Here is a 25,397-nt window from a genome sequence, read left to right as displayed (position 1 = left end):
AGTTATTCAAAGCTGAAAGTTAAACGTCATGATGAAGAATCTTCAAGTTTTGCACTTGAAAGAAATTTATTAAGAAATTTAGGACAAACGCTGCTGTAATCAATATCTTGTAAGTGAAATTTTAAGCCATTCCTTTAAAGTAACCGAATTTATTGGTTTGTCTAGAGATATTCTTAAAATTTTCCACTGGATAATGACACGACTGTCGTATAAAATTCATAGTCGCAAGCATACGACAGATTGTAAGTCTAGCAGATAATAACAACTATTTTTTATCTTTAAGGAATCCTTTGAAGACAAAATCCTGATGTATTCTGAATTTCAATAAAAAAATTTGATGATTTGCCGCTCGATTTTCCCAACTGTGCCACTATTTTTAACACGCAATTGCCTTCCTAATCCCGCATTATTTCTTTGTCAATGCACATTATTCTCTTTCTCAATGGCTTTTAGAGTGTTGTTATGAAGCTCTAGAGCACAGCAGAGTGAGTCACGGTCATTATTATCGTTCAATTCACAAAATGCCTCTTGAAATTCATTTACAACTTTCCGGACAATGCAAGGGAATTCCAGAAGACCTACTCGAATATCACCCCTCAACCTGCAGATGTGTTCTTATCACTTCCGCGAATTGATTGAATAAGTGAATCACGTGAACAAACACAATCATCCAGACGGAGAATTTACAGTGAAATAGGGGACTTATCAGTGGCAAAAACGAGAGATAAGACGCCCCCAAATGATTGTTTTCCTCCCAAAGAAATACTCAACGATTGATTGTCGATTGTTGTGGAAACTATCTCAGAGATACTGCTCAACAGTTATCAGGAGGAAATCAATCAGGAAATGTGCGGAAACCACGGAAATTTGTGAAAAACTTATCGCATTCGCAGACCTAACCTCACAAGTAAGTTTTTTGCGAATTTTCCCATTTACCTGTAATCAGCTCGTCAATGCTATCATCCATCGTGTTCTCCGGTACATTCTCCATCGCGTGGGATGCAGAAGTACGGGAAAAACTGGGTTTTTCTCACCAAAACACACTGTTTTGCACGAACACCGATTTTTTTCACTCACCAATTTCCAATGCAATTGAAAACTGACTCGCTGTCAACATTCCTGACAGCTGTTTTGCAACCGAGAGAAAGGAAAAATTGAGGGTGAGTTTGAGGTCACATTTCATTGGATTTTTCCTCTGTACACCCATCAATTTGGGTGAAAAATCGTAGTAAGTATAGTCATTTATCAGATTTTGTTAAATGATTGCAAATTGTGTGGAGATAATTGTGTGAAATCGAGAAGAGAATGCGAGTGAAATGTTGCGACATCAGCTGATGATCACAGGGTGTCGGAGAAACGTTGCAATTGGAAGGAATCTGGAAGTTCCAACTGGAATGTTGTTGAGTGCATCAGAGTGGGAGGATGTTTACCATCTCTTTGCAGCACAAAGCAGTTAATTGACGCGGAAAGATGAGTGTTCCGGTGCACAATCTCAGTGGGAATCCGACAGCGGCCTGGGCGGAGATCTCCAAGAGTCAGAGAGTGATAAAAATCGCCGTGAAACCGCCGACAGGAAGTGTTCCGCAGAATAAGGTTAGGTCTTTCAGGGTTCCAACAAGATTCTGCCACCTCTGACCATTGTTCTTTACAGGTGAGGGTGGTGTGCATGAGTGACACGCACGGCCTCACGCCCTACATCAAGTTCAACATTCCCGATGGTGATATCTTCGTGCACGCGGGCGATTTCACGCGATGCGGCGGCCTTGACGAAGTGGTGGAATTCAATACGTGGCTGGAGAAGCTCCCGCACAAGCACAAGCTGGTCGTGGCCGGAAATCACGAGCTGAGCTTCGACGAGACGTTTCAGTCAGTGCACAGCATGTCGTCGGAGCGCCGGAAGCACGCGGGAACGGCGCTGATAGACGAGCTCCCGACGCTGGGCAACACCAAGGAGAGCCTCGCGGAGGCCGTACGCGTGCAGAACGTGAAGCGGCAGCTCACGAATGCGGTGTACTTGCAGGACGAGTGCATCGAGCTGTATGGCCTCAAGTTCTACGGCACGCCGTGGCAGCCGGAGTTCTGCAAGTGGGCGTTCAATCTGCCGCGCGGCGAAGCCTGCCTGGCCAAGTGGGACGCCATCCCAGCCGGCGTGGACGTGCTGATCAGCCACACTCCGCCGCTGGGTCACGGCGACCTGTGCTGCACCGGCGTGCGCGCGGGATGCGTGGAGCTCCTGTCGTCAGTGCAGCAGCGCATCAAGCCCAAATATCACGTTTTCGGGCACATCCACGAAGGCTACGGCGTGACGTCCGACGGCAAGATTATCTTCATCAACGCCTCCACGTGCGACATCAACTACTTGCCCAGCAACCCGCCGGTGGTGTTCGATATCACGCTGCCGCCGGGACACACGAGGGACTGAGCCGAATCTCTCCAGCACCCGAATCTAGTCACTTGCCATAAGCTCAACTCACGCGCTCTGAAAGAATCTCGCTCATAGTAATCTAAAATGGTGTCATTTTATTATTTTCCATATTCATTAGACTCGAGATAATAAAAATTCTGCATGAAATTTATCAACAATCGTCAATAATTCTCCCTCTCAATCTTTTTCTTCTTATAATGCCTGATAAAACTATGATATTCCTGCATAAAAGTTCGTAAAACAGAAGTTTCTATAAATGATAATTTCTCAAAAATTCTCTCACTTTAGAGGCAAGAGGAATATTTACAATCCAAAATTATATATCAATGTTTCATTTAGCCCATCTACAATTTCTTCACTTTGCTCTACTCTCTCTCTCTCTCTCTCGCTCTCCATACAGTTTTACAAATTATAAATGATTTCTGAAAATGTCTTAGCTATAAAAACATCCATTGATGGCACCCTTTCATACAATTTTCCCTCCTTTTTTTCCCTTGCAATTTCACAACTTTTGCTGCCTTCTCACGCACTCTCATCGAAAATTTATATCAGAGATTCTCCCACTCGTCGCTGAGAGAGTCAAGCACTCCCCGAAATGACTCTACATCTTTTCTCTTCCTGCCTTCCTGTGTGTCATTTTCCTTTTTAGTAAGGCACGTTAGAGAACAAGTAAGAGACACTCTCGCCATTGTGCGTCCGACGAACTGCCTCGGCGAACATCATCGACACGTCGATCATCTGGATCTTCGGGCAGTCCCGCATGTGACCATCCTGCGGGATTGTGTTGGTCACCACCACTGCCTCGAAGCACGCATTGTTTATCCGCGAAATCGCCGGACCGGAGAAGATGCCGTGCGTGAGAATTGCGTACACCTTCGTCGCGCCAGCCTCCATCAGCTTCTCCGCCGCGTGGCAGATCGTGCCGCACGTGTCCGCCATGTCGTCCACCAGGATGGCCACACGGTCCTTCACGTCGCCCACCAGCACCATGGACGACACCTCGTTGGCCTTCTTGCGCTCCTTGTGAATCAGCGCAAACTCCACGTTCAGCCGATCTGCAATCGACGTTACGCGCTTGGCGCCGCCGGCGTCCGGAGACACGATTATCGAGTTGCGCCACTCCGGAATATTCTCCTTAATCCACTTGAGAACGGCCGGCTCGGCGTACAGATTGTCCACAGGAATGTCAAAGAAGCCCTAAAAAGAGAGAAATGATTGTAAAATCGAGGTTGAAATTTTCCGCAAAATATTATTATTTTGTATTTATTCTTCATTATCTCGCTATTCCGAATTTTTTTTTCTTCTGACTCTTTGGGTGAAAACACACTTTTCGTTTGGTGACTTGACAGAAATATTCACAGAATTGATATCATTATTTTTAGGCTCAATTAAATATCACTTTGATAGCAATGAGAATGAACTGTAATGATTAAATATTGAAAATCCGTCAACACTCAGACTACAAATGAAGTTAAATTGTCCTCTTTTTAGACCATAGAAAAGAAGAGGAGAACTAAAAATAACTAAAAAAAAAAATGAAGCCATTTATCAAGCAATTCTTTATCATAATTTTGTCTGATTTCTCCGCTTTACTAAATGCTGAAAAATATGCTAAAATCTTACCTGAATTTGAGATGCGTGCAGATCCATTGTTATTATGTGATCAGCTCCAGCAACCGAAAGCATGTTCGCCACCAGCTTAGCCGAAATCGGAGCGCGACTCTTTAGATTTGCAGCACACGGACATGGAAGGAAAGATGAGACATTAATTCAAAATGGAATCGAAACACTTTTCTTCATTCAATGAAGTAATGCAATAAAATTGGCCGCTTGTTTTTTCTGTGTACTAACATTCGCCGCTTTTTCGTCACGCCGATTTGTTTTGTGTTCTGTGTAATTTTGTAATTTTTTTTTCAATTTGATCAAAATCGAATGACTAAAAATGAGAAAATCCTGAAAAATAAAATTGTTAATAATTGAACAAACAGAATTAACCAAAAAAATGTCAAATAAATTCCGCCATTGACTCAGAAACATAAACAAGAAAAAAGTGTCACAAAGTGAAGTAAAAATCGAAACAACCTAGAAGAGTTAAAAAGAATGCAACGCAGTTTTGAAAAAGAAAAAAAAAAGAAGAAGGAATAAATCATGCTAATTTGTCCCTTTTTGTAGCCAGATTTACACAAATTAACACTTTTATGTGTTGCCATCAAATTATTTTGATTAGAAGTCACTTAATTTCTGTGCTCATCTATTGAAAAAAAGTAAAAAAGGTGAAATTGCTAAATTTACTTGTTAACAAATGTAAGAAAAAATAAACCTTGAATTTCTCAATAAATTCTTTCTTTCTATCTCAACTTCTATTCATCACTTTTCATCATCTCTTACTCACTGTATGCAAATCTGGTACAAAATCCTAATAAAGAAAAGAAGTGATCAAACAAAACTGATAGAAGAAAGTGAAAGCCAAAAGAATATATTTCCCAATTGTGTTTTTTTTTTTTTAATTTCAATTTGCAAAATGACACAATAATTTCATTTATGAACAAACTCAAAATTCCATGCTTCTTTTCATGTCAATCTTTGATTCGTCAAGAGACAATAAAAATTGAGAAATGAAGAAGAAATTTGCAATTAAAATGTGGAAAGCTGTCTTGTTTTCTTTGTTTTCTTTCACTCTCGCGTGTTCATAAACGAAATTATCGCTTCTTTCTCTCTCTCTCTCTCTTTATGTCCTTCATCCAAAATTTTTATGATATTCCATGTTGCATAGAATGAAATGAATGAATTATGTTGCATGTTAGATTTGAGCGCATGCAAAATTTACACACAATCTCTGAAATTCACACATTTTTTTTCTTCATCGTTAATCACACAAATTTTATTATCCACAAATTTGTGAAGTGTTAAAGTAGATTAGAAAAAAAAGACAGACAAATTAACAAAGGATTAGAGACAAAAAGGAGGAAAACAGAAAAACAAAGTAGAAATAAGAGAAAAGCAATACCCGAAACTTCCATTCGTTGTATTTAAGGGTTTTCACCTTTTGGGTTTCTCCACCGGTCTGTAGGGTGAGTAAATAGATCAGTTTCGTCTCTTTTTCATCAAAGGTTTCGTTACAAAACGTTTGTTATTCAAGAGGAGTAAAAATAACACACGGAAAAAGCACACTCAAGAAATCCAAACACCAATTTTTGTTTATGTAAATCAATGCAAAAGCATAGATAAAAGCTTAAACAACAATTTTGTGAGTGTTAACAATTACCAAATAGAAAAGAGAAAAAGCAGTTTAGCCAAATTAAAGCCTGAATTCAAGGTTTCTCAAGATTCTCTTCTACAACAAAAAAAAACATTCACCAAAAATCTCAGGGAAAGAATGTTTCTTTTACTATTATTATTATTTGTAATGTAGAGCGAAAAGTGTGAGTTTAATTTGAGATAAAGACACTAGAGGGAAAAATATGGTAAGAAAATAAGGATAAAATACAACTAGACGATCACATTTCACTGTAATATATAAAGAAAAAATCTCTCAACATTTTACAATATAAAAAGAAACTCATTTCGATAGTGTTTTCTTTGACATCACAAAAGTCTGATGTTTTGTTACTTACAGAAGAAATCAAATTATGGGTTTTTTGTTCAAGAAAAAGCTAAAAGAATATAGAAATTGCACCGTTTCAAATAAACATAAGACAAAATAAAAACTTAACTATAAATTCTATAATAAAAATATCAGCTTCCACATTTTATTCCGAAATCAATTAAAGAGAAAGTAGATTAAAATTCATTATGAAAAGAAAATAAGAGCAAAGGCGATAAATGAAGAAATATTCTCTGATAAAATCAATAAGAAAAATTAACAATTTCTTCAATTTCTAAGGATTCCGAGGCGCTCCGGACGCTCAGATTCTTACCTTGTCCTTCTTGTCCTGCCTGGCGTACGGGAAGCAAGGAATCACCGCCGTGACTCGCAGAGCTGATGCAATTTTGCATGCGTTGATCATGATGAGAAGCTCCATGAGATTATCGTTAATCTCACCGGAGCCCGATTGCACGATATACACATCCTCGCCGCGCACAGACTCTCCGATTTCGACGCTGCAAGCAAAAAAGAAGATAGCGTTAAAGTTGATACAGTGATGTTTGAGCATTAAAATGATCCATTTCTGTTATGTTAAAGTTTATGTTAAAATATTCATATTAATGCTACAAGTAAGCGCTTCTGGAGTAAATTTCTCTTAGAAATCAACATATAAATAATGTTTTCTTGCTCTCTCAGAAATCAATAAATCGATTTTGGCTGATTTTCTAAATATAGGCGAAAGTGATGCAGAGTTCCAATAACACCGTGTTGGTTCATCATATATATATATTTTAATTTAGAAAAGAATTGTTTTAATGCCATCCATTTATGGAAGATAAAAATTTCATTCATTTTAAACCTTCTTATTGTTTGTTTGATGAAGGATTTTAGGTTCAAATTCAGAAGTTTAGCTCGAGAACTTCCACGATTCTCTCTCCAAAACTCAAAACTTATTATTCAGTACAAACGAAATGAAAAGTTTTATAATTATTATGTAAATTAAGCTTGATTGAAAATGAAAACTATCGCAGCCTTGGCACAAAAAACTGATAAGCAATAATCTGCTCTGGAGAGACACTAAATCATACACATTCGAAGATCAGTCTGAAAGTCAGTCAATAAAACCTTAAAACTTATCTCATTACATGAATTCCGCAGTGTTCCGGGGTTGAGCGCAAAAACCCGGCAAAGAAGCAATAAATTTTCTTTCAAGTTGATAAAGTCACTCGCACGCCAAAAATAAGCTGATAAACCTCTCGAGTGCAGTTGCATTGCAATGCTGAAAACATCATGTTTTTGTGGGCATACTTTCGTCAGCGATTTGACTTTTTGCAACCCTTTCGATCGCTGCATCGCGTAAACAGAGTCAAAGTTTATCAACACAGCGCGCGCGAGAGCAACATTGTCCTGCGATGGGGAAAATAAGGAGGATTGAGCGCTCATCATGATCTGCCCGTCAGCAATCGCCGAGACTTGATGCTTTGCCCCCTTTTCACGGCCTCTTATCTTATCGCCGCTGCCCAGAACACGTGGTCAGAAGCCGACACTTGACCACTGGAGAGAAGGCACTTCAGCGCCCCCAAAATGTCTTCGCTCCCGTGCCTATTTTCATCCACTTACATCGACCAAACATTCTGCGGCTTTGTTTACTCCCCCGCCCATTCCAGCGGTGTGGATGTCGGCAATAGCAGCACGCCAGAAAATAAATAAACTCCCCGGTGGCGCTCAAAGTCGCAGAAAGCTTCTGCAGCAATTTTTTTTTGCACACAACAGGCACGCGTCACCTGATCGTGTGCTGTGCAATAAACAAATGCCAGCATTCTGACACTGCTGCACGTGTGGAATCTCCTCTCGGCATCACCGCAGCCAGATGAGGCGACACACAGAGTGATAAATTCCAATTTTATCAAAATATTACGCTTCTCGCGAGTGCGCATGGTATCCGGACGCGCATAACCTCAAATCTCGATGACATCTTTTCCCCGAAGGGCTTTTTTTATGTAACACCGAAACCACTCAAGCACACGCGTTTTCCGCCTGATGGTCACACCAGGTGGCCCCAAGGATACCCCTCGCGACGGTACAGATGTTCCGTGGGCGAACACTCGCCTCCCGTGGGCGATAAATCGCATTTTCACACGACACTCGCATTCGCCATCGCATTGCATGAAACTACGAAACAAACATCCTCACAGCTCAATAGCCTGCATTCCGCTGCATTTCCCAGAAACTACACACCCCGCAGCGTGACGAAAGAATGCCGAGCAGGTAGAATAGCGAGTGGAAGTAGATGAAAAAAGGGCGAGGAAAAAGGGTCCGGTGAATAGAAGGCACTCACCATGTTTCCAGATTGCTGAATTTCTTCGTCACCACGCGCCCCAAGTCGATGCCGAGTCTATCCACGATGCGCTGCGCGAGATCCGGATGCGACGTTCCCGAGAACACTTTGATGTTGGGCATCCTGGACTGTATCACTGTGGCTTTCTCCAGTTGATTGCGAAGAAGCGATTTCGCGCGGATCGAATTGATGACTGGCATGGCAAACAGAAAAAAAGTTGTTAGCCACGTGAAGTTAGCAGCCGACCTTGACGCCAGAAACCCCGCCAGGGGGCGCACGGCGCTGCGAGGGCCTCGAGTGGCGGCCAATCAGAGCTCGAGAGCGTGCGAGAGTGTGTGTGTGTGTGTGTGGGGTCGAGCTGTCAGAGGAGTGAGTATTTTGGTGTGCAGAAAAAACAACAAATCACGCTGAAATCCGCACGCAATTCGCCAAGTGATCGGTGAATTGTATCGACAGGGGTGGGCAGGTGATTGTATGCCCAGAAATTGCCTCAGCGTGTCCTAGCGAATTGGCAGTGGACGGCCAAAGTGCGGATGTGTAGCGAAAATAATTCAGCAACAGAAACAAAATGGCGGCGAACATGGCTGTCTCGAGAATAAAACGCGAGTTCAAAGAAGTGATAAAGAGCGAGGAGGTATGCATATGGGATTTCACCAGTAGATTGACTAGACAATGAATCTGTGGCGCTGCTGGGGCGATTCGCGGAGCGAGCTCTGTGCGTCAGGCGGACAAAGTTGGCTGGCTAAAAGTGTGGTCTTTGTGCTCCGCATAAAGAACTCTCTTTCCGGGAAGTTTAGCAATGATCCGTGCGCTGCGGGAGAGCGCGAACTCCTCAGGGACTTGCCTGCCGGCCATATAAGGGCGGCGCTGTGCGTGGAATTAGATTGGCAAGGGCGCTGCGTTGGCGGCGACGTGAGAGAGTCTCCGAGTGGGGCTTTCTTACCAATGTTACTGCTGGCCGGTTCCTCGTTGGCCAAGTCGGCAGATTCCGCAGCATTGCTGTCCATTGTGTCGCGAGCGGTCGCGGGCGGGCGTGAGCATTGGCTAGGGCCGTGACGGAGCGCACGAGAAACACACGTTCGCGATTGTCACTGTCAAAGGGACGCGCAATTGTTCGCCTCCTGAGACTCTCGCGCTGCGCACACTGGCCTGCCCACGACATGAGCTCTGCCTCGCCGCCCTCGGGATGCCCCCGTGACACAGAGCCGCACTTGTGTAATCAATAGTGCGCGCTTTTCAATCACACTTATCAGTCAGGCAGAAATTCACTCCCGGAGTGCATTCGCGTGGTCAAGAGTTTATCAGCTGAGGAAAGCTTCTCTCTGTCTTGCAGATCGTACAATGTAGCATCAAAATAGAATTAATCAATGACAGCTGGACAGAACTGAAGGGCGAGATCGCGGGACCGCCCGACACTCCGTACGAGGGCGGCAAGTTTCAGCTGGAGATCAAGGTACCGGAAACGTATCCATTTAATCCGCCCAAGGTGCGGTTCATCACAAAAATCTGGCATCCCAACATCTCCTCTGTCACCGGAGCGATCTGCCTGGACATCCTCAAGGAGAATTGGTGAGTAGTGCCGAGTATTTCCGCCCAATCGCGCTGCTCTAATTCTCGTCCTCGTCTTCAGGGCCGCGGCGATGACTCTGCGGACGGTTCTGCTGTCACTCCAGGCTCTCCTGTCGGCCGCTGAGCCCGACGACCCGCAAGACGCAGTCGTGGCGTCACAGTATAAAGACAACTATGATATGTTTGTCCTCACCGCCAGACACTGGACAAATGCTTATGCAAACGGTGAGAATGCTGCGATTTAGATTCACTCATGCAAGCTCTTTTAGGAGGTTTCTTGCTTCACATAAATCATACTTTAATCATTCCTAGAGAAGAATATTCATTATCGATCCGAGGCTTATCTAATGCAAATGATTCACTCAACAAAGCTTCCCTTGAAGAAAGACATGAAAAATCGTCAAGATAACGATTATAATTTAGCTTAGCGAGTCTCGTCAATTATCAAGTTGCTTTTACGAATAGTATTTTCTAAGCTAAGAAGTGATTGTCAATTTTATTATTATTTTATATCTGAAATCAAATCCTTGGCTTTGCGAAATCATCTATCTGTAATTTTTTCCGCAACTGCTTGTTCCTATTTATTGAATCCTTAACAAGTGTGATTTTTTTGTTTATTCTAAGCCTCTATTTTATATATTAAACACTGTATTTGCTGTTTAAATTTTGATTCGTACGCCAGAAAATATCCCTATTTTTCTTGTTTTCTCTGCATTTTTACTAATTGAAGTCGCTCATGATTAAGAAATTGGGCGTCATTTTTCAATTCTACTTTAATCTAGTCAAAATCATGCTTCTGAATTTAGGCAGAAATATGATTTCAATGGCAGAAGAAAGACTTTCAAGCTGCAGAGCTTCAATTCAGCTTCTCTATGAACTTCTCAAGTGTGCAAATGGATTCGTGTTTTGATATCTTAGCCCTTGTGTACTGGTTTGCTCTGTTTATCTTGCTGAGATTCCAGCTGGTCTAATCTTCTGCAGTTCGCTGCAGTTTTTTGCATTATTTCATTGTGATAAGCGTCTTTCGTCACTCGCTGCAATGACTCTGTTGTCTCTCTGCAGGTCCTCTGCACTTCCTCGAGCTGGACGCGAAGATACAGAGACTCAAAGACATGGGGATTGAGGAGAATGAGGCGCGGGCCGCGCTATCCAGATACAATTGGGACATTGAAAGAGCGACACAAAATTTATTTAGTTAGTTTTTATCAATATTCTTGCGCTCTTTTTAACGAATGCCCCTGAAACATTCTGATTATTTCTTTTTTTATTTTCCCTTTCGATCGGCCTTTTTAATTTTTGACAGATTCAGTTGATTGTGGTGAATCTCCAGAGAGAAAAAAAATTGTAAAAACTAAAAGCCTCTGCGGTAAATTGAACAATAATATCTAGCGAGAGAGAGAGAGAGAGAGAGAGAGAGACAATGATACAAATTACAGGATTTCTTTGATCAATCTTTGCCTTTACGTTTTTTGCGCAACAACCATTCCTGAATGCAAGAATAATATTTACAGCTGATAAAGAGAGAGACGAGAAATTGAGTGAAATTTGAAAAGTGTAATAAAATGTTAAAATGGTCACTTCTCTTGTTTCGTGCCAATCGAGCGCTACTTCTGCGACTTGCCCTTCGACGCCACGGCGCCGCGGCTCTTCAGGCTCTCGCGCCACTCCGCCTCCAGGCGCACATACGAGCCGCCCTGGTGGTGGTAGTTGTGCTCCTTCTGCTGATGGTGCTGCTGGCCAGAATCGCTGCCCTGTTTCTTGCACAGCATCGCGATCACTTGCTTCATGGCGCGCTCCTCGAACTCGCGCTGGTTGTCCTGATTGCTGCGCGCCGACATCTCGCCCGACCAGTATCGCCCGCTCGGCATCTTGGGGCGCCGCTTGGAGCTGCGATAGCGATACTGGCGCGGGCTGCTGTACTCCGACTCACCGCCGTCACTGCTGTACGACGACTGCCTGACCAGCGTCGAGCGGTGGTTCTTCACATTGTCGCTGGACTCTGAGTCGCTGCTCGAGTCCAGCATCATGGAAGTCTGTCGCGTGGCGCATTTCTTGCTCTTGGACAGCACGGGCTCTGCAAAGTCATCGGCAAGGATTATAATCTCAGTCTTTCGGCGTATTCCCCAGACTCACCTTCGACGTGCAGCATCGGCAGCAGTCCCTGGCGCGATCTATGCGGCAGCAGAGCGATTCCCGTCCACCAAGGCTCTCCGTTCTGCGTGTGGCTCTTCACCGGCGCCACGTCGAAGAGGAATCCACCCTCAGCCGCCACCTGCGCCAGCTGCAGGATTGACCTGTCGCGGTCCGTCTCGATCTGCACCGTGTGCTCTCTGTACTGGCATCCCGACGGTCCCGTCAGTGTCTCGTAGCGATACGCCTGCTGACCACAGCACGGATAGCGCCCTCCGGGCCCAGCTGTCCTGCCCTCCACCGTAGGCCCGAGGAACTGCGGCTGGTCCGGATGGTACTGGCACCAGTTCATCTGGTACACGGGGAAGTGCATCTCGCAGGCGGCGCAGTAGAGGAAGTGGCAGTGTCCCCAGAGGCGCCAGTAGAGTCGGCGCCAGGAGCGCAGCTCCTTATACAACGCCGCGATGAAGCTGGTGATGTTCCAGTTGGAGTCGCGCGTGTGCTGGCTCACGATCTGACCCCAGCGATTCACGCGCATATTCTGTGGTTGGCAGAAGACATACGAGGCGACGGCCGGAGTGAGAAATCGCCCGCAGCGACTGCACCGGAATAGGCCGGCCAGACTGGCGAAGTGTCCGCGTAGCGCCTGAGGCTCCGTCTCGCACAGACTCTGGATCATCTTCGTCCACAGGCGTGGCACGACTCTGTCCTTCTTGTCTCGCACTCCCTCGAGCTCCAGGTTCGTGAACATCGCCGCCAGCCGGGTGACGATGCCCTCGTTGAGGCACGAGAGATTCGCCGAGGCCTTGACAATGTCTGAGAGGCGCGCGTGGCAGAAGGAGAGACAGTCCAGGAGGAGAGGCTCCATCTGGAGGAAGCTGGCGGACACGAGGATGGGAATCACGTTGAAGGGATCGAGCGTCGGCCACTCGGGCTGCGGCAGGATGTCTCTCTTCACCCACTTCATCAGCCACTCAAAGATCTGAATGTCGCAATGCACGGAGATGTCCATATCCTCCAGTCTCTGGCCGGCTGTGACCTCGGGAAAGTATCCCATCTTGCTGACCAGCAGCTTCTGCGGACAAGTGAAGTCCCGCGAGATGTTCTTCACCTCGTCACACACGTGAATCACAATCTCAGCCTCCTGTTTGTGTCCCTCGCCAGCGATGGGGCTCATCAGAGACTTCCGACGCGCCTTGGAGGGCGCCAAAGTATCCGAAGACTTGGACGGACGTCTTCCTGTAAAGCTTCCACCATCCGAAGAGGACTCCACGATTGTGGGAGAGACTGCTGGGCTCTTGTGGTGTCCATCAGCCACTTGCAGAGTCTGCGACGATGTCTTGAGATTCAGAGGAAGAGTGACTTTCTTGCCGGATGAATTTGTGCCGCTGCTGCTGGACATCAAGCTCGTGGGAGGTTGATTTGGACAAATAAACGGCAAGACAGAGTCCAGGATGCCCTCATTAATCACCTCGTCTAGCTTCTCGCTCAGCATCCCGTCCAATTGGCCGTCCGTCTTGCCTTTGGCGGGATTTTTCGTCCCAGAAGCGCTCCTCTTCGGCCTGAAGCTCGAAACTGTGATTCCTCTCTCGCGCTTCTCAGCGCCCGGAGAGTTTTTCTTCGCGTCCTGGTGAATACCCGGCACCGTGCGGTGGAGGATAGAGTTCACCATGTCGTTCTTGGCCAGGTCGTTGTAGTCTATTGCGGTGCTGCGGATGTCTTTGCACTCGATGGACTCGTTCACCTGGCACGTGAGTTTCAGGAAGTCCAGGAAGCGGTTCATAGAAATCTCTCCCTTGGCCTCGTCGTCGCACACCACTCCGCCCAGGTAATCCGCCTCATCCTGCGTAGCACTCGTGTTGATCATTTCACTGTTGAATTAATTTTGCACGACTGCCGAAAATTTTTCACTCTGAAAATCAACAAAATCCGTTGCCATGTTAAATTCATTTTGCCGCTGTGGCGCTCGCGGCGGCAAGAGGTATCGAAGACGAAATGTCAGTGACGGCATCCGGTTCCGTCTTTCTTTTCACCCAATTCGTGTGCACGGCGTGTTTTGTCAACGCAGTTTTCACCAATTTTCCCATAGAAAATGGTAAATACCCGTGCAGTATTGTGTGCCACACTCTTTCTCATCGCGCAATGTGTCTCTTTGTAGGGTCGCGTCAGGACAAAGACGATTAAGAAGGCCGCAAAGGTCATAATTGAGAAGTACTACACGCGTTTGACGTTGGACTTCCATACAAACAAGCGCATCTGCGAGGAGGTGGCAATCATCCCCACGAAGCCCCTGCGCAACAAGATCGCCGGCTATGTGACACACTTGATGAAGCGCCTCCGTCACTCGCAAGTGCGCGGCATTTCCATCAAACTGCAGGAGGAGGAGCGCGAGCGCCGCGACAACTACGTTCCGGATGTGTCCGCGCTGGAGCAGGACATCATTGAGGTGGATCCGGAGACCAAGGAGATGCTGAAGATGCTGGACTTCCATAATCTCACGGGACTCCAGCTCACGCAGCCCACAACCACCTTCAACAGGCGAAACTGAGCGCGAATCCGCTTAAAATCTAATAAATAAGTGAAATACCGCTTATTTGAAAGGCCGAGGCGCTTTTATTTATGTCCGGGAGTGTCAGTGAAAGGCATTTGTGAAGGGAGGAGTTCGACTTGGGATTACAGGTCCCAAAACATTGCCAGGTTCTGGATGATTTGTTATTCTGGTTTTTTCCAGTCTTGGAATTGGCACTTTTGAGACCAAGCAGGTTTGTGTCTTTGGTAAATGAGCACTTGATAAATTGCACTCAGAAAAATGCAGCACGATATCTACAATATTTACATATTTATTTTATGCATAGTACCCATAGTACTACAAAATATTGATTCAACGATTTAGATCTTAAAAATTAATAATAGCTAAACTACAGATAAACAAAGTCATTCTCATCTTTGCTATGCTTGGTTTATAAAATATTACAAAACAGAAGTAAATAAAATTATGGAAAAAATCGGTGCAAGATTAAAAAATGTATTGCAATGTTGGGTTTTCATTCATGTTTCACGAATGTTTCACGTATTTGACAGCCGGAATTTACGTTCTCAGTATAATTCTTCGAATTCTTCGCAGTGAAAAACTTGCGATTTTCTAAGAAAAATCCGGCGTCGATGATGGCTAGTAGGAGTTTCACTATCCTAGGTCGACAAGTGGTCCGCTACAGTGGCCAGGTGGCGTTGACACGATCTCTGGGCGGTAGTTTCGTGCGATTTTCCAGCACCAGTGCAAAGTCTCCCGGCACTCTCAAGTTGACACTCAAGGGATTGGGCTTGGGACTCGTCCTGGGCACTGGCTACGCCGGATACACCTTCGTGACGGAGTCGAAGCCAAAGGCACATCTTGTGAATGAGAAGGAGGAGCTCTTCTTCCTGGACAAGTTTCCCAACGTGAAGATCACACGCAGTATTGTGAATCCCGCAGACAAGAGTGGCTTGAAAGTCACTCTGTTTCAGTACCAGACATGTCCTTTCTGCTGCAAAGTGCGAGCCTTTCTGGACCACAATGGAATCTCGTATGACGTGGTGGAAGTGGATGCAGTGTTGAGGCAGGACATCAAGTGGTCTCCATCGAAGAAAGTGCCCACAATGCTGGTGAAGACGCCGGATGGGAAATTCCTGCAACTCACAGACTCCAGCATGATTGTCTCGGTGTTGTCGAGTTTTCTGCGTGAACGCGGCCAGGATATTGTGGAGTTGGCATCCTTCTATCCTAGCATCACGTTTCTGGATGAGAAGGGGAAGAAAAAGGCGGACATCATGAATAAGTACTTCCTCATGTTCAAGGATGGCACGCCTCGGTCGCTCTCCAAGGAGACTCTCGAGGAGGAGCGCAAGTGGCGGACATGGGCAGACAATCACCTCGTTCACCTCATCTCGCCCAATGTCTATCGCACGAAGGAAGAAGCGTTGGAGACCTTTGAGTGGTTCTCAGAGACCGGCGAGTGGGATCAGCACTTCCCCGCCTGGGAGAGAAATCTGATGGTGTACTTGGGAGCGGCTGCGATGTGGGCCATCAGCAAGCGTCTGAAGAAGCGCCACGATCTCTCCGATGACGTGCGAGGACACATTTACGACGCGCTGGACAAGTGGACAAACGCCATTGAGCAGAAGAAGACGCCGTTCATGGGTGGTAAAAAGCCCAATCTGGCGGATTTGGCAGTGTTTGGTGTGCTTAGCAGCATGGAGGGATGCCGCGCGTTCATGGATTGTCTCGAAAACACCCAAATTGCCGGCTGGTTCTACGCCGTCAAGGAGCAAATCGTCCGGAATCGCGGTACAGTAGCTTAAGTACTATTGTATTCTCTCATCTTATAGTACAGTAAAGTTCCAGCTTCATCGCAAATAGCCAATGTTACGCTGCAAATGTATTACAAGAGATTTTAGCTGAGAAATGTGCATTTCACTCAGTAATACTCACGCTTCCTGACCAAGAGAATTAGCCACTCTTGCAAGATCAATCTTTTCCCCAAAAGCTTGGGGAATTATGAGGGTTTTGGAGCTGGAATCACGTCTCTTGGATGCTAGATAAACTTCTGACCCACATTGAAATTCTTCCACCTCCAGAGATGGATTACTTGCTCTCAAATCCTGGGAAATGAGCCGGAGAAGCTCTGCCCGCTCTTCCCTGCTTGTCATCGCGAATGAGGTTAGATTACAATTGGCGTGTGTGTCCGGAAAATCGTAGAAATTTATTGGGAAATCCACATGAGAATACATTCTTTAATCTCTCCTCAAGTCAAAGCGCTTCTCCTCAATGCCATCCTGGGTAATTACGTTCACAATAATTCCATCTCCGGTGTAAATATCCCGCTCAGCAGCCGAAATGAAAGTGTCCCTGGTGAGGGCAACTGCCTTCTCCACCGTCATCTTCCTGCCCTGGGCATTCTCCATGTTCTTGAGACCCACCTGATTGTCCAGCACAGGCACAAGTAGCGCCCCCGATGATCCGCCAGCCTTGTAGTCGGACTCCTCGCAGTTCCCGATCGGATCATAGCTGAACACTCTGCCCTTGCCATTCACGTCCAGCCCTGCCACAATTGTGGACGTGTAGTAGGGAAAGAAGCGCTTGTTGTACATTGTAATAGATATCATCTGGGCGATGGCATTCGTGGACATGGTGCGCTGATGCTGATGCTTGTACATCTGCATCTTGGCATTAATGAGACTCGTCAGCGCCTGAATATCGCACCAACAGCCCCCGGCGCTCAGCACACACGAGTCCGTCAACTTGAACAGCTTCCCCTGATTCCGGGAGTGAATGGAGTAGCCCGAGCTGAGGCGGGTGTCCGCCCCAATCACCACAAAATCATCCCCGGCAATGGCAACGACACTCCTGCAATTGTGAGAATTTGCTGAGCCACGGCAACATAACCTCAAAGCCATGAAATGGCAATTTTTCTCACCCTCCGTTGGATTCATAAGGGTAGAAGTCACGCTTTATAACTCCGGGGAGTTCGTAGTCAGGAAAATGCTCCAAACTCATGGCTTTTCTGCACTAAAAACACGGGAAAAAGGCCAATTTGTGCGGAAGCGATGAACAAACAATATCACTCTCTCTCACCAACTGCTGTGTCCACCACTAGAGGCGCCCTTGGCGCATAGCCGAGATCCGCGAAGCGCTCTTTTTCCGACTTCAGTACTCTAAAGGTGGGTGACTCTGCTATCAATTGAGAACAGATTTGGTTCATGGTTTTTGCAGAATTCGTTGGGTGGCGTTTTCCCGCGGATTTTCACATGGAAATCCGTGAATTTGTTTCGTCAGCCTCATTTTTTAGGTCAGGTTTCAAACGATAACAACTGCCTTGATAATTGGTCTTTTAAATGCTCTTCCAAATAAGTTCATAATTTATTTTATAATAAATATATATGTCGTAAAAAATATAATCACTTGAATAATTTTGTTTTGTCTCTATTTACAAATCTTCAAATTGCACAAAAAGAACATCGAAGATTTAAATCTGTTAAAGGAGGAATCTTAAAATCGAGGAATGGAAAACCTGGGATGTGCGTTTAGTTTATTATTTACACTGAGACCAAATTCTTAAGTCTATATTTTATCGGACAATTTCTATTAGAATTTTTCTTCTCCTTTCCACTCTATCTATTCTAATTTTTGGATTTATGTTTCAAAACGAAGAGTTCTCGTGTGGAACTGACAAAATTCGCGCACATCCCTGACGAAGGAAGAGGGATCGGGGGGTCTTTAAACTTGTTCTAACATCTACGACGACAAGATTGAGAAGAAAGAGACGGGCAACATCACTAACCACTTAAGCCATGGAATCACTCTGAGCCGCTGTCCTCCGCCACGTCCTGGACGCTCGACGGATTGATGAACTGGTTGTGGAGCGTCCGCATGTGGCGCAGCAGATTGGACTTTACATTGAATCCTTTGCTGCACAGGCTGCAATAGAAGGGCCTTTCACCTATGGGGAGTGTCTCGGAGGAGTCTGAAAGGGGGCGACGCGGGTGCTCACCTGTGTGTGTCCGCTTGTGGATCTCCATGCTGGCATAGGAGGGGAAGGTCTTGTGGCAGATGGAGCAGCACTTGTCCTGCATCTGGCCATCCATGGGACGACTCACGCGGACGTTTCTGCAAGAGCGTCTGCCGGTCAGCCAAGCGGCCAGCGGGATTTTCCGGGACTCACCTCTTTGGCGGCGCGCTGTTGTTGGAGATGGCCAGCTCCGTCTCCGTGTGCGTGTTCTGGACGTGCCGCACCCACTCTGCCGGCGTGATGAAGAACATGGAGCAGAGATCGCATCTCAGCGCTGCGATATTGTCACTCGTGCTGTCCTGAAAGTCACCATAAGCCGTATCAATTCCCGCACCAAAACACCCACAATTCACCACTCACATCAGTTCGTCTCCTCTTCTTGGGAATCGTCTGCGACGGCGAGTCCGAGTGGAAACTCTCGATGTGGCGAACCCATTCGCCAGGAATGGTGAACGTCTCACTACACAGCTCGCACGTCAGTGGAGAGTAGATGGGCTCCTGCATCTCCTCCACGTGTTCGTCCGGTGCATCATCCGGGTAGATCATCTCCGGCTTCACCGTGATCTCCATGTGCTGGCGTTCCACGCCGTTCTGCTGCTCAAAGTCTGTCCACTCCACGGGCTCTTGCTTGATGCCCAGAAAGCTGAGGTCGTGCTCCGGGATGCCTTCCGGAAGATCTGGGCGTGCACACGACTCAACGATGCGCCGGGAGTCCTGGCAAGACCGCGAGGAGTCAGCCGAGAGGATACAACGAGAGGACGCAGCCTCCGAAGACTTCCCAGAGATGTTCGATGGCGAAGGGCCGTTTTCGCCTGTGTGCAAAATAATTATGGAGATGCGTTCTAAGCCCCGCTCATGCTCATATACTATATATAGGAATCATTGCAATATAGAAATCTCTTAGAATTACATTGTCAATTCACTTGTAATTAACATCGATTGACTTGAGCATTCTTCGATCGCTCTTCTTGAGTCCATTAAGTTGAACATTTCAATGTAGAGTTTGACAATTTCACTACCAGTTCTAGGATACAAATAAATATGAATGATTTTATTGCAAAAATCAACTTCTTTACCTGGCAGACTTTTGGTGCGCTTCTCAGAGTGTTGTTGAGCCTTCTTCACCGCCGCCGCGATTTGCAGCGACACCAGTCCGTAGTGGCCGGATGGAATAGGCCTTCCGTCTGCGGGATCGATGGCCACGTCCTTTTTCACGGCGATGTTCTGGGGTGGCGTGTAGGACGAAGGCGTGGACACGTGCGGATTCATCACCAGCACCGGATTCTCCTTCGCGGCGCCATTGCTGGGCAGATGCTTGTCTATCACGCTCACCTCCTGCTTGATGACGCGTGTGGCGCCGGCGGCTTCGGCGGGAGGTCGCTGGGGCGCCTCGGCGGGGTGGTGGTTGCGCCAGAGGCCGCGGATGCGGAGCAGCTCTCCGCCGCGCAGAACTTCGTTGAGGATGTCGTTGGACACTGTAGCCTCACCGCTGTACATGTACTGGATGAGGATCTGGAGTGACTTGCGGCTCAGTTCGGCCGGCAGAACGACATAGATTAGGGAGTTCGGGGGTGTGGGATTATTCTCGAAGATCGACGCGAAGTACTGCAAGAGAAATGTGTGCTCTTAAGCGCTTCCATGGCGCGGACGAAGCGGATGTGCTTACATGACTGCATGTGCTGAGGATGATTTTGTGGGCCGGAATTCCCACTCCACAGTCGACACTGTTGCTCGGCAGGAGCATCACGTCGGCAAATTTGTCATTTCTGTCAGCGGAAAATAATAACTTGACTCCTGAGGATTTCCCCTAAAGTATTGCGAGCTCACCTGTAGAGAGTGGCCACTGAGGAATTCAAATTCGACAGGTGGGAGTGCCACTTTAGCTGATAATTCTCCGCCTGACCCGTCGAAGTCATCCTAGGCGGACTGATATAGAGCTGCTTTCTCTCTCTCTCGCTGTGAATTTAGGGAAATGAAAAATCAATAGAGACCCTCCTATGACGTCACGGTAGCTCTCTCGGGCGCTCTTGAATGTGTGATTTATTGGAAAAGTCGAGGGACGATCCCAAATATTGATTTCCTGAGCAGCCACACAATTTCCACGGCGGGAAAGCTCGTTCACACTGCCTTTGTTCACAAATCTACAGGTCTCTGAAGGAGAGGAGAAAAAAAGGACTTCCCGCACTGGCACGTTCGGGTTTGATGGGAAAATGGACTGGAAAATGTAGTTATGGGCATAAAAATGCAATCAATGAGGCCATAAATAAAGGTGAAGTGTTAAAAATATAGTGCGGGAAATGGTAAAAAAACGCCCCATCACAAATACGCATGCAGACGAGTGTATTTTCCCAGAAACACGAGGGAAATCAATAACGGAAAATTTTCCCTCCCTTTTCGAGGCGCACATTTTCCAATATATAGCCATATAGAGCCAGACAAGTGGAGAGGAAAAACGGCATCGTAAGCAAAGAGCACACAAAGCGCGATTTTATTGATTTCCTCAAATTTCACCTTTTATCGATTTGGGCCACGGAGTCTCGCACCATAGACTGGGAGTCGCTCCCGGGGCAGATGCTCCTGGACTCCTGAGGCCCTGTGGGGACTCACACTGGCGTGGATAGGGATTTGGGAGTCCAGGGAAAGGAGAACTATGGAAACGAGTTGTGCTTTTCCCGCCGTTTCTCAACTCCGCCACGCACAGAGTCAGTCTGGGTGGGTCTGCCAGAGCTCGCTACAGGGAGCTGTGGACGCTGCGGAGGGATTTTCTCAGATCCAAGAGCTGCTGGCAGGCCAGGAAGGCATCTTCTGCTGCTACCCAGCGCCGAGAACAAAGACTACGGGATGGGAAAATCGCTCAATACTCACCTCAATAGACTTTTTCTGCACTTCTAGCAAGAAGAGGCCTTCTGCAGATGATTGGGCGACTGGCAGGAAGTCACAGAAAGCACGACACAACACCAGACACCAGCAGGAAGAGAGATGCGTCTCCGAGAGATGCTACAGATTCCGCATGCAAAGCGACAATAACGCAAGCGAAAATCGACGCTTCGCATCCTCCTCAATTTTCTCACTCTTCTCTCACTCTCCCGCTCACGCTATTCCACGCTGCCAGAGCGAGACGGACGCATGGGTGGTGAGGAAAATCGATACATGTGACTGTCCGTTAATATTGATTTTCCGGCTGTGGAATTCCTCTTTGGCGCGCGTGGATTCTAACCATTTTTCGCCACCTAATTTCCCGCCTCGGGGAAGGGGAAGAGTGACCCATGATGCCTGGAGAAAGCTCAATGAAATCCCAGGATTTTCCCCAGGAAAATTGCTTTTTCACCAATTGTGCAAGGAAATGAGTAAGAAATTCGTAATTTGTGGCAATTTTCATTCAATAAAAGTCCTGGTGAATTACTTTGAGATCAATTCCCGTGGGGACAGGGTGTGGGAAGCCCTGAAATTGCTCGGAAAATCGTTATCAGGAGCAGTAAAAGCAGCACTTTCCCCACTTGGGAACACTTTCCCCGCTTATTCAACAGCTTGAGAACAGTCGCCACGTGCGTTTGGTGACGCCACAGACGTCAAAGTGTTTGTGTTTACGTTGCGAGGCGAAGAACAAAATTTTGCAAATATATCAATTTTCTGGCTAGGAAACACTCTCAGAATAAGCCACTATCGTCATGAGTAAGCGAGGTGGAAGATTTGGAGGAAAATTTCAGGGGAAGAAGCGAAAGTTCCACGGAAATCAGGGAAAATTCCCACACAAGGCGGAAGGTTTCGTGCGGGAGATGATCAATGTCCAGGAAGTCGATGTCGGGATCACAGAGTTTGTGGGAGATTCTCTGGGCTTCTCGGGCATCATCAAGTGTAAATTTTCAGACTTCCAAGTGAATGAAATTGATCTGGATGGAAATGTTGTGAAATTGACTGACACTTCCGTGCCAGAGTGTCAAGTTGATAAACTTCCTGATAACGGAGAATCTCTCCTGAGTGCAGAAGATTTAACATCATTGCGTGGCCTCTTGGAGAACTCAGATAAGGAATTCCTGGAAATAGACGTGACAGAGATGAGCAAGGAGCAGCGAACGCAAATTCACGCTGGCATCCGGGAAGAGTTTGGTCAGAAAATCATCGCAAATACCATTTCCAAGGAGGAGAGGAAGTTTATCAAGTGCTTCAAACCCAAGAAAAACGGTGAGTAAGAATTGCAGAGATGGCTTCAACGTGATTCTCATGCCAGGTTCTTCACAGGTCGTGATCAGGAGAGAACTCGATGGCTCTGGCCACATCAGTACATCTATTTCGTGCTTCACAAGATGAACATCGACACCATGAAGGCTGCCAGTGCTCTCGCCAGCAGCATGAGGTGAGACGACAGTCTTGTACTTGTTGAGAAGGAGACCGAAATCAATGTTTTTTTTCGCTTTCAGGATCAAACCCTCTCTTCTGACCTATGCTGGAACGAAGGACAAGAGAGCTCTGACTTCTCAACTGTTCTGTGTGAAGCGCAGAGAGCCGGCGATGATCATGGCAGCGGCGAAAAGGACAAATAACATTGAGGTGGGAAATTTCACCAGCCGTCCGGAGGTGTTGAAACTCGGTCAACTCCGGGGAAATCGCTTCAGAATAGCACTGAAGGAAATCACAGCAGATCCTCAAGTCATTGGAGACTCTCTCCTAAGCTTCCGCGAGAAGGGATTCATCAATTACTACGGGTTGCAGAGATTCGGGAATTCCGCTGTTGTTCCTACATTTACCATTGGAAGAGCCCTGCTCAAGGGCCAATGGTTGGAGGCATGCGAATTGATACTGAAGCCCCGTCCGGGAGACTTGCCGGATATGCAACGCGTGCGTGAGTGCTGGTGGGAGAGTAGAGATGCAAAGAAAGCCCTGGCTTTGGTGGATGGACATCAGAAGTGCATAGAAATTGATCTGTTGAGAGGAATGTCCCAGCATGGAGCCAATGATCTCGTGGGAGCTCTGGAAAAAGTGCCCAGGAATACTAGACTTCTCTACATTCACTCCTATCAGAGTCTGATTTGGAACAGGATTGCTTCCAAGCGATTCAAACTGGGACTGAAACCACTACCTGGAGATCTTGTTTACAGGGAGGAAGCATCTGAGGTTGCTGAGAAGGATCTGGAAGACACTATTGACGAAGAGGAGTCAGATGAGGAGGAAGATTGTGGTCAGGAAGAGTCAAAGTTCAAGAATATGGTGAAAAGACTCACAGAAGAGGAGGCGAAATCAGGCAATTACAGCATCTTTGATGTCGTTTTACCCCTTCCTGGACATGATATTACATACCCAAACAATCAATGTGGGGAATGGTATCAGGAACTCCTGGCCACTGATGATCTCTCTTCCGAGAAACTAAAGCAGAAAGTCAAGTGAGTTGTATAAATTTATTTTGAGTTTATCAATCCTAATTTCTGTTATTTTCAGAACATATTCGCTGGGCGGGACGTACAGAAAGTTCATGGCCAAACCTGAGAATCTTACCTGGAGTTTAATGAAGTACAACTCAACAAATGACCTACTTCTGGCCTCAGATGTGGATGAGATGCGCAACAAAGTGATTCCTGAGGATCCAAATGGAACAAAAACCGCGCTGCTTCTGGATTTCTGTCTTCCCTCATCCACGTACGCCACAATGGCTCTCCGGGAGGTTCTCAAGACGGACACATCCACGGCAGCACAGATAAAGCTGAATCCCAAGGAAAATTCTCCAGACGCCGAAGCCGTTAAGAAGGCAAAAGTTTGATTTTGCCACTAGAGGCGCTGACTGTTCTCTGCTGTCAAAACAAAGCTGCGAAAGAAATATTTGTGTTTCTGGTATTTCATTGTTTTTCCCTGCTAAAAAGCCATGGTGTACATTCATTTCCCATCGAATCTGACAGAGGAGGAACTGATGCTGCAGACAAAGTATCAGAAGTTGAAGAAAAAGGTAAATAACTATGAATATCATGAAATTTTTGTGCTTGTAACGCGTTGTTTACATCTTTCAGAAAAAGGCATTGCAGGCTCTGAAGACACCTAAACAGGAGCCAGAGAAGCCTCTAATACCCAAGAGACCAGCAGACGCTAGAGATGCGCGAGAAGTGGCAAGGAAGCTGATAAAAAGCGGTGCAATTCAGGCGATTCAGAAGCCTCAGTCGAAGCAAGATCAAGTGTCCTTTAAGAGGCCAAAGGGACAGGAAAGGAAGCGTGTCTTGCCGGAAAGTCCAGCTAATGTGGCCTCCTATCAACCTTTCTCAGCCACACAAAGCACCGAAGCTGGAGCGCCGGCTGGAGTGCCTCCCAGTCCAGAGAAAGAGGTTTCTGGGCGCGTGCAGAACTTGTATCAGCAATTGGCCACAGAAAGGGATCGAGAGGAGCGAGGATTGGTGGACAAGAAGATCATGGAGGCACCAGTGGTGCGTCCAGACAAGCCCCGCACAGGGAACACGATATATGTGTCGGGAAATAAGGTGACAGAAGACTTCCTGAAGAAGCACTTCAGCTGCTTCGGGACAATTGTCAATGTGTCGATGGAGATCGAGAAGGGACGTGGATTCATCACGTTTACAAAGCCGGAATCTGCTGAGAAGGCGATCAGCGATATGCACAGCAAGTCTGTGGCTGGGATTCAGTTGCAAGTTCAGCTGGCCAGACGACAACCACAAATTGAACCGATCAACGACGCCTCCTCTTCAGCTGTGTGGTCAACACTGGCGGCCAGTCACTCGCAGAAGGGCAGTCTCAAGGATAAGCGCGAAATGGTCCACTATGACGACATATTTTAGACGACTAAGAGGTATAAATTAAACGCTTTCT

At 46.5% G+C, this 25,397-nt stretch overlaps 11 protein-coding genes across 14 annotated transcripts in view; 6 read left to right on the top strand and 5 right to left on the bottom strand.

The window, feature by feature from the left end:
• Nucleotides 1–1,015, bottom strand: part of LOC132256767 (protein furry) — a 40,859-nt gene extending 39,844 nt beyond the window's left edge. Inside the window, exon 1 of the mRNA XM_059753314.1 lies at nt 937–1,015. Within this exon, the coding sequence (XP_059609297.1) occupies nt 937–991 (55 nt within the window). The 5' untranslated portion in view covers nt 992–1,015. The remainder of the gene's footprint in view (nt 1–936) is intronic.
• A 451-nt stretch (nt 1,016–1,466) lies between these two features.
• On the top strand, nt 1,467–2,690 carry LOC132256791 (UPF0046 protein C25E10.12). Its single transcript, XM_059753340.1, has 2 exons — nt 1,467–1,593; nt 1,652–2,690. Exons 1-2 carry the CDS (start codon nt 1,471–1,473, stop codon nt 2,420–2,422), a joined length of 894 nt encoding a protein of 297 aa, XP_059609323.1. The 5' UTR covers nt 1,467–1,470; the 3' UTR covers nt 2,423–2,690.
• On the bottom strand, nt 2,618–9,661 carry LOC132256790 (ribose-phosphate pyrophosphokinase 1). Of its 2 annotated transcripts, XM_059753338.1 has the most exons (6): nt 9,293–9,658; nt 8,350–8,542; nt 6,343–6,526; nt 5,433–5,489; nt 4,049–4,147; nt 2,618–3,622 (listed from the first exon to the last, which is right to left on the bottom strand). In XM_059753338.1, exons 1-6 carry the CDS (start codon nt 9,354–9,356, stop codon nt 3,071–3,073), a joined length of 1,149 nt encoding a protein of 382 aa, XP_059609321.1. In that variant the 5' UTR covers nt 9,357–9,658; the 3' UTR covers nt 2,618–3,070. The 2 variants fall into 2 exon arrangements, with proteins under 2 accessions (XP_059609321.1, XP_059609322.1); XM_059753339.1 differs by lacking the exon at nt 5,433–5,489 and having other exon boundaries at nt 9,293–9,661.
• LOC132256792 (ubiquitin-conjugating enzyme E2-22 kDa) lies at nt 8,581–11,495 on the top strand. 2 transcript variants are annotated; one of them, XM_059753341.1, is made up of 5 exons: nt 8,581–8,983; nt 9,683–9,918; nt 9,980–10,143; nt 10,981–11,112; nt 11,222–11,495. In XM_059753341.1, exons 1-5 carry the CDS (start codon nt 8,918–8,920, stop codon nt 11,305–11,307), a joined length of 684 nt encoding a protein of 227 aa, XP_059609324.1. In that variant the 5' UTR covers nt 8,581–8,917; the 3' UTR covers nt 11,308–11,495. The 2 variants fall into 2 exon arrangements, with proteins under 2 accessions (XP_059609324.1, XP_059609325.1); XM_059753342.1 differs by having other exon boundaries at nt 8,586–8,983; nt 10,981–11,495.
• A 12-nt stretch (nt 11,496–11,507) lies between these two features.
• On the bottom strand, nt 11,508–13,926 carry LOC132256766 (SANT and BTB domain regulator of class switch recombination). Its single transcript, XM_059753313.1, has 2 exons — nt 12,052–13,926; nt 11,508–11,992 (listed from the first exon to the last, which is right to left on the bottom strand). Exons 1-2 carry the CDS (start codon nt 13,913–13,915, stop codon nt 11,523–11,525), a joined length of 2,334 nt encoding a protein of 777 aa, XP_059609296.1. The 5' UTR covers nt 13,916–13,926; the 3' UTR covers nt 11,508–11,522.
• A 101-nt stretch (nt 13,927–14,027) lies between these two features.
• LOC132256793 (small ribosomal subunit protein eS17) lies at nt 14,028–14,651 on the top strand. Its single transcript, XM_059753343.1, has 2 exons — nt 14,028–14,143; nt 14,207–14,651. Exons 1-2 carry the CDS (start codon nt 14,141–14,143, stop codon nt 14,594–14,596), a joined length of 393 nt encoding a protein of 130 aa, XP_059609326.1. The 5' UTR covers nt 14,028–14,140; the 3' UTR covers nt 14,597–14,651.
• A 547-nt stretch (nt 14,652–15,198) lies between these two features.
• LOC132256731 (prostaglandin E synthase 2) lies at nt 15,199–16,386 on the top strand. Its single transcript, XM_059753251.1, has one exon. It carries the CDS (start codon nt 15,211–15,213, stop codon nt 16,384–16,386), a length of 1,176 nt encoding a protein of 391 aa, XP_059609234.1. The 5' UTR covers nt 15,199–15,210.
• Nucleotides 16,378–17,679, bottom strand: LOC132256732 (proteasome subunit beta type-1). Its single transcript, XM_059753252.1, has 3 exons — nt 17,502–17,679; nt 16,517–17,431; nt 16,378–16,455 (listed from the first exon to the last, which is right to left on the bottom strand). Exons 1-2 carry the CDS (start codon nt 17,579–17,581, stop codon nt 16,819–16,821), a joined length of 693 nt encoding a protein of 230 aa, XP_059609235.1. The 5' UTR covers nt 17,582–17,679; the 3' UTR covers nt 16,378–16,455; nt 16,517–16,818.
• A 253-nt stretch (nt 17,680–17,932) lies between these two features.
• LOC132256687 (zinc finger protein 341) lies at nt 17,933–21,603 on the bottom strand. Of its 2 annotated transcripts, none has more exons than XM_059753182.1 (8): nt 21,459–21,603; nt 20,421–20,549; nt 20,260–20,359; nt 19,670–20,198; nt 18,954–19,405; nt 18,747–18,892; nt 18,576–18,691; nt 17,933–18,524 (listed from the first exon to the last, which is right to left on the bottom strand). In XM_059753182.1, the coding sequence occupies exons 2-8, from the start codon at nt 20,507–20,509 to the stop codon at nt 18,382–18,384; spliced, it is 1,575 nt and encodes a 524-aa protein (XP_059609165.1). In that variant the 5' UTR covers nt 20,510–20,549; nt 21,459–21,603; the 3' UTR covers nt 17,933–18,381. The 2 variants fall into 2 exon arrangements, with proteins under 2 accessions (XP_059609165.1, XP_059609166.1); XM_059753183.1 differs by having other exon boundaries at nt 18,377–18,502.
• Nucleotides 21,604–22,129: 526 nt separating this feature from the next.
• LOC132256802 (pseudouridylate synthase 7 homolog) lies at nt 22,130–24,402 on the top strand. Its single transcript, XM_059753357.1, has 4 exons — nt 22,130–22,775; nt 22,833–22,947; nt 23,012–23,971; nt 24,027–24,402. The coding sequence occupies exons 1-4, from the start codon at nt 22,262–22,264 to the stop codon at nt 24,343–24,345; spliced, it is 1,908 nt and encodes a 635-aa protein (XP_059609340.1). The 5' UTR covers nt 22,130–22,261; the 3' UTR covers nt 24,346–24,402.
• LOC132256803 (negative elongation factor E) lies at nt 24,360–25,378 on the top strand. Its single transcript, XM_059753359.1, has 2 exons — nt 24,360–24,528; nt 24,590–25,378. The coding sequence occupies exons 1-2, from the start codon at nt 24,448–24,450 to the stop codon at nt 25,364–25,366; spliced, it is 858 nt and encodes a 285-aa protein (XP_059609342.1). The 5' UTR covers nt 24,360–24,447; the 3' UTR covers nt 25,367–25,378.
• Nucleotides 25,379–25,397: the final 19 nt, after the last annotated feature.

The sequence above is a fragment of the Phlebotomus argentipes genome, unplaced genomic scaffold (genome assembly GCF_947086385.1).
Source record: "Phlebotomus argentipes unplaced genomic scaffold, Phlebotomus argentipes genome assembly contig_17, whole genome shotgun sequence".
NCBI lineage: Eukaryota > Metazoa > Arthropoda > Insecta > Diptera > Psychodidae > Phlebotomus > Phlebotomus argentipes.
Note: the sequence above shows the minus strand (reverse complement) of the source record. Positions and strands in the feature narration are given on the sequence as shown.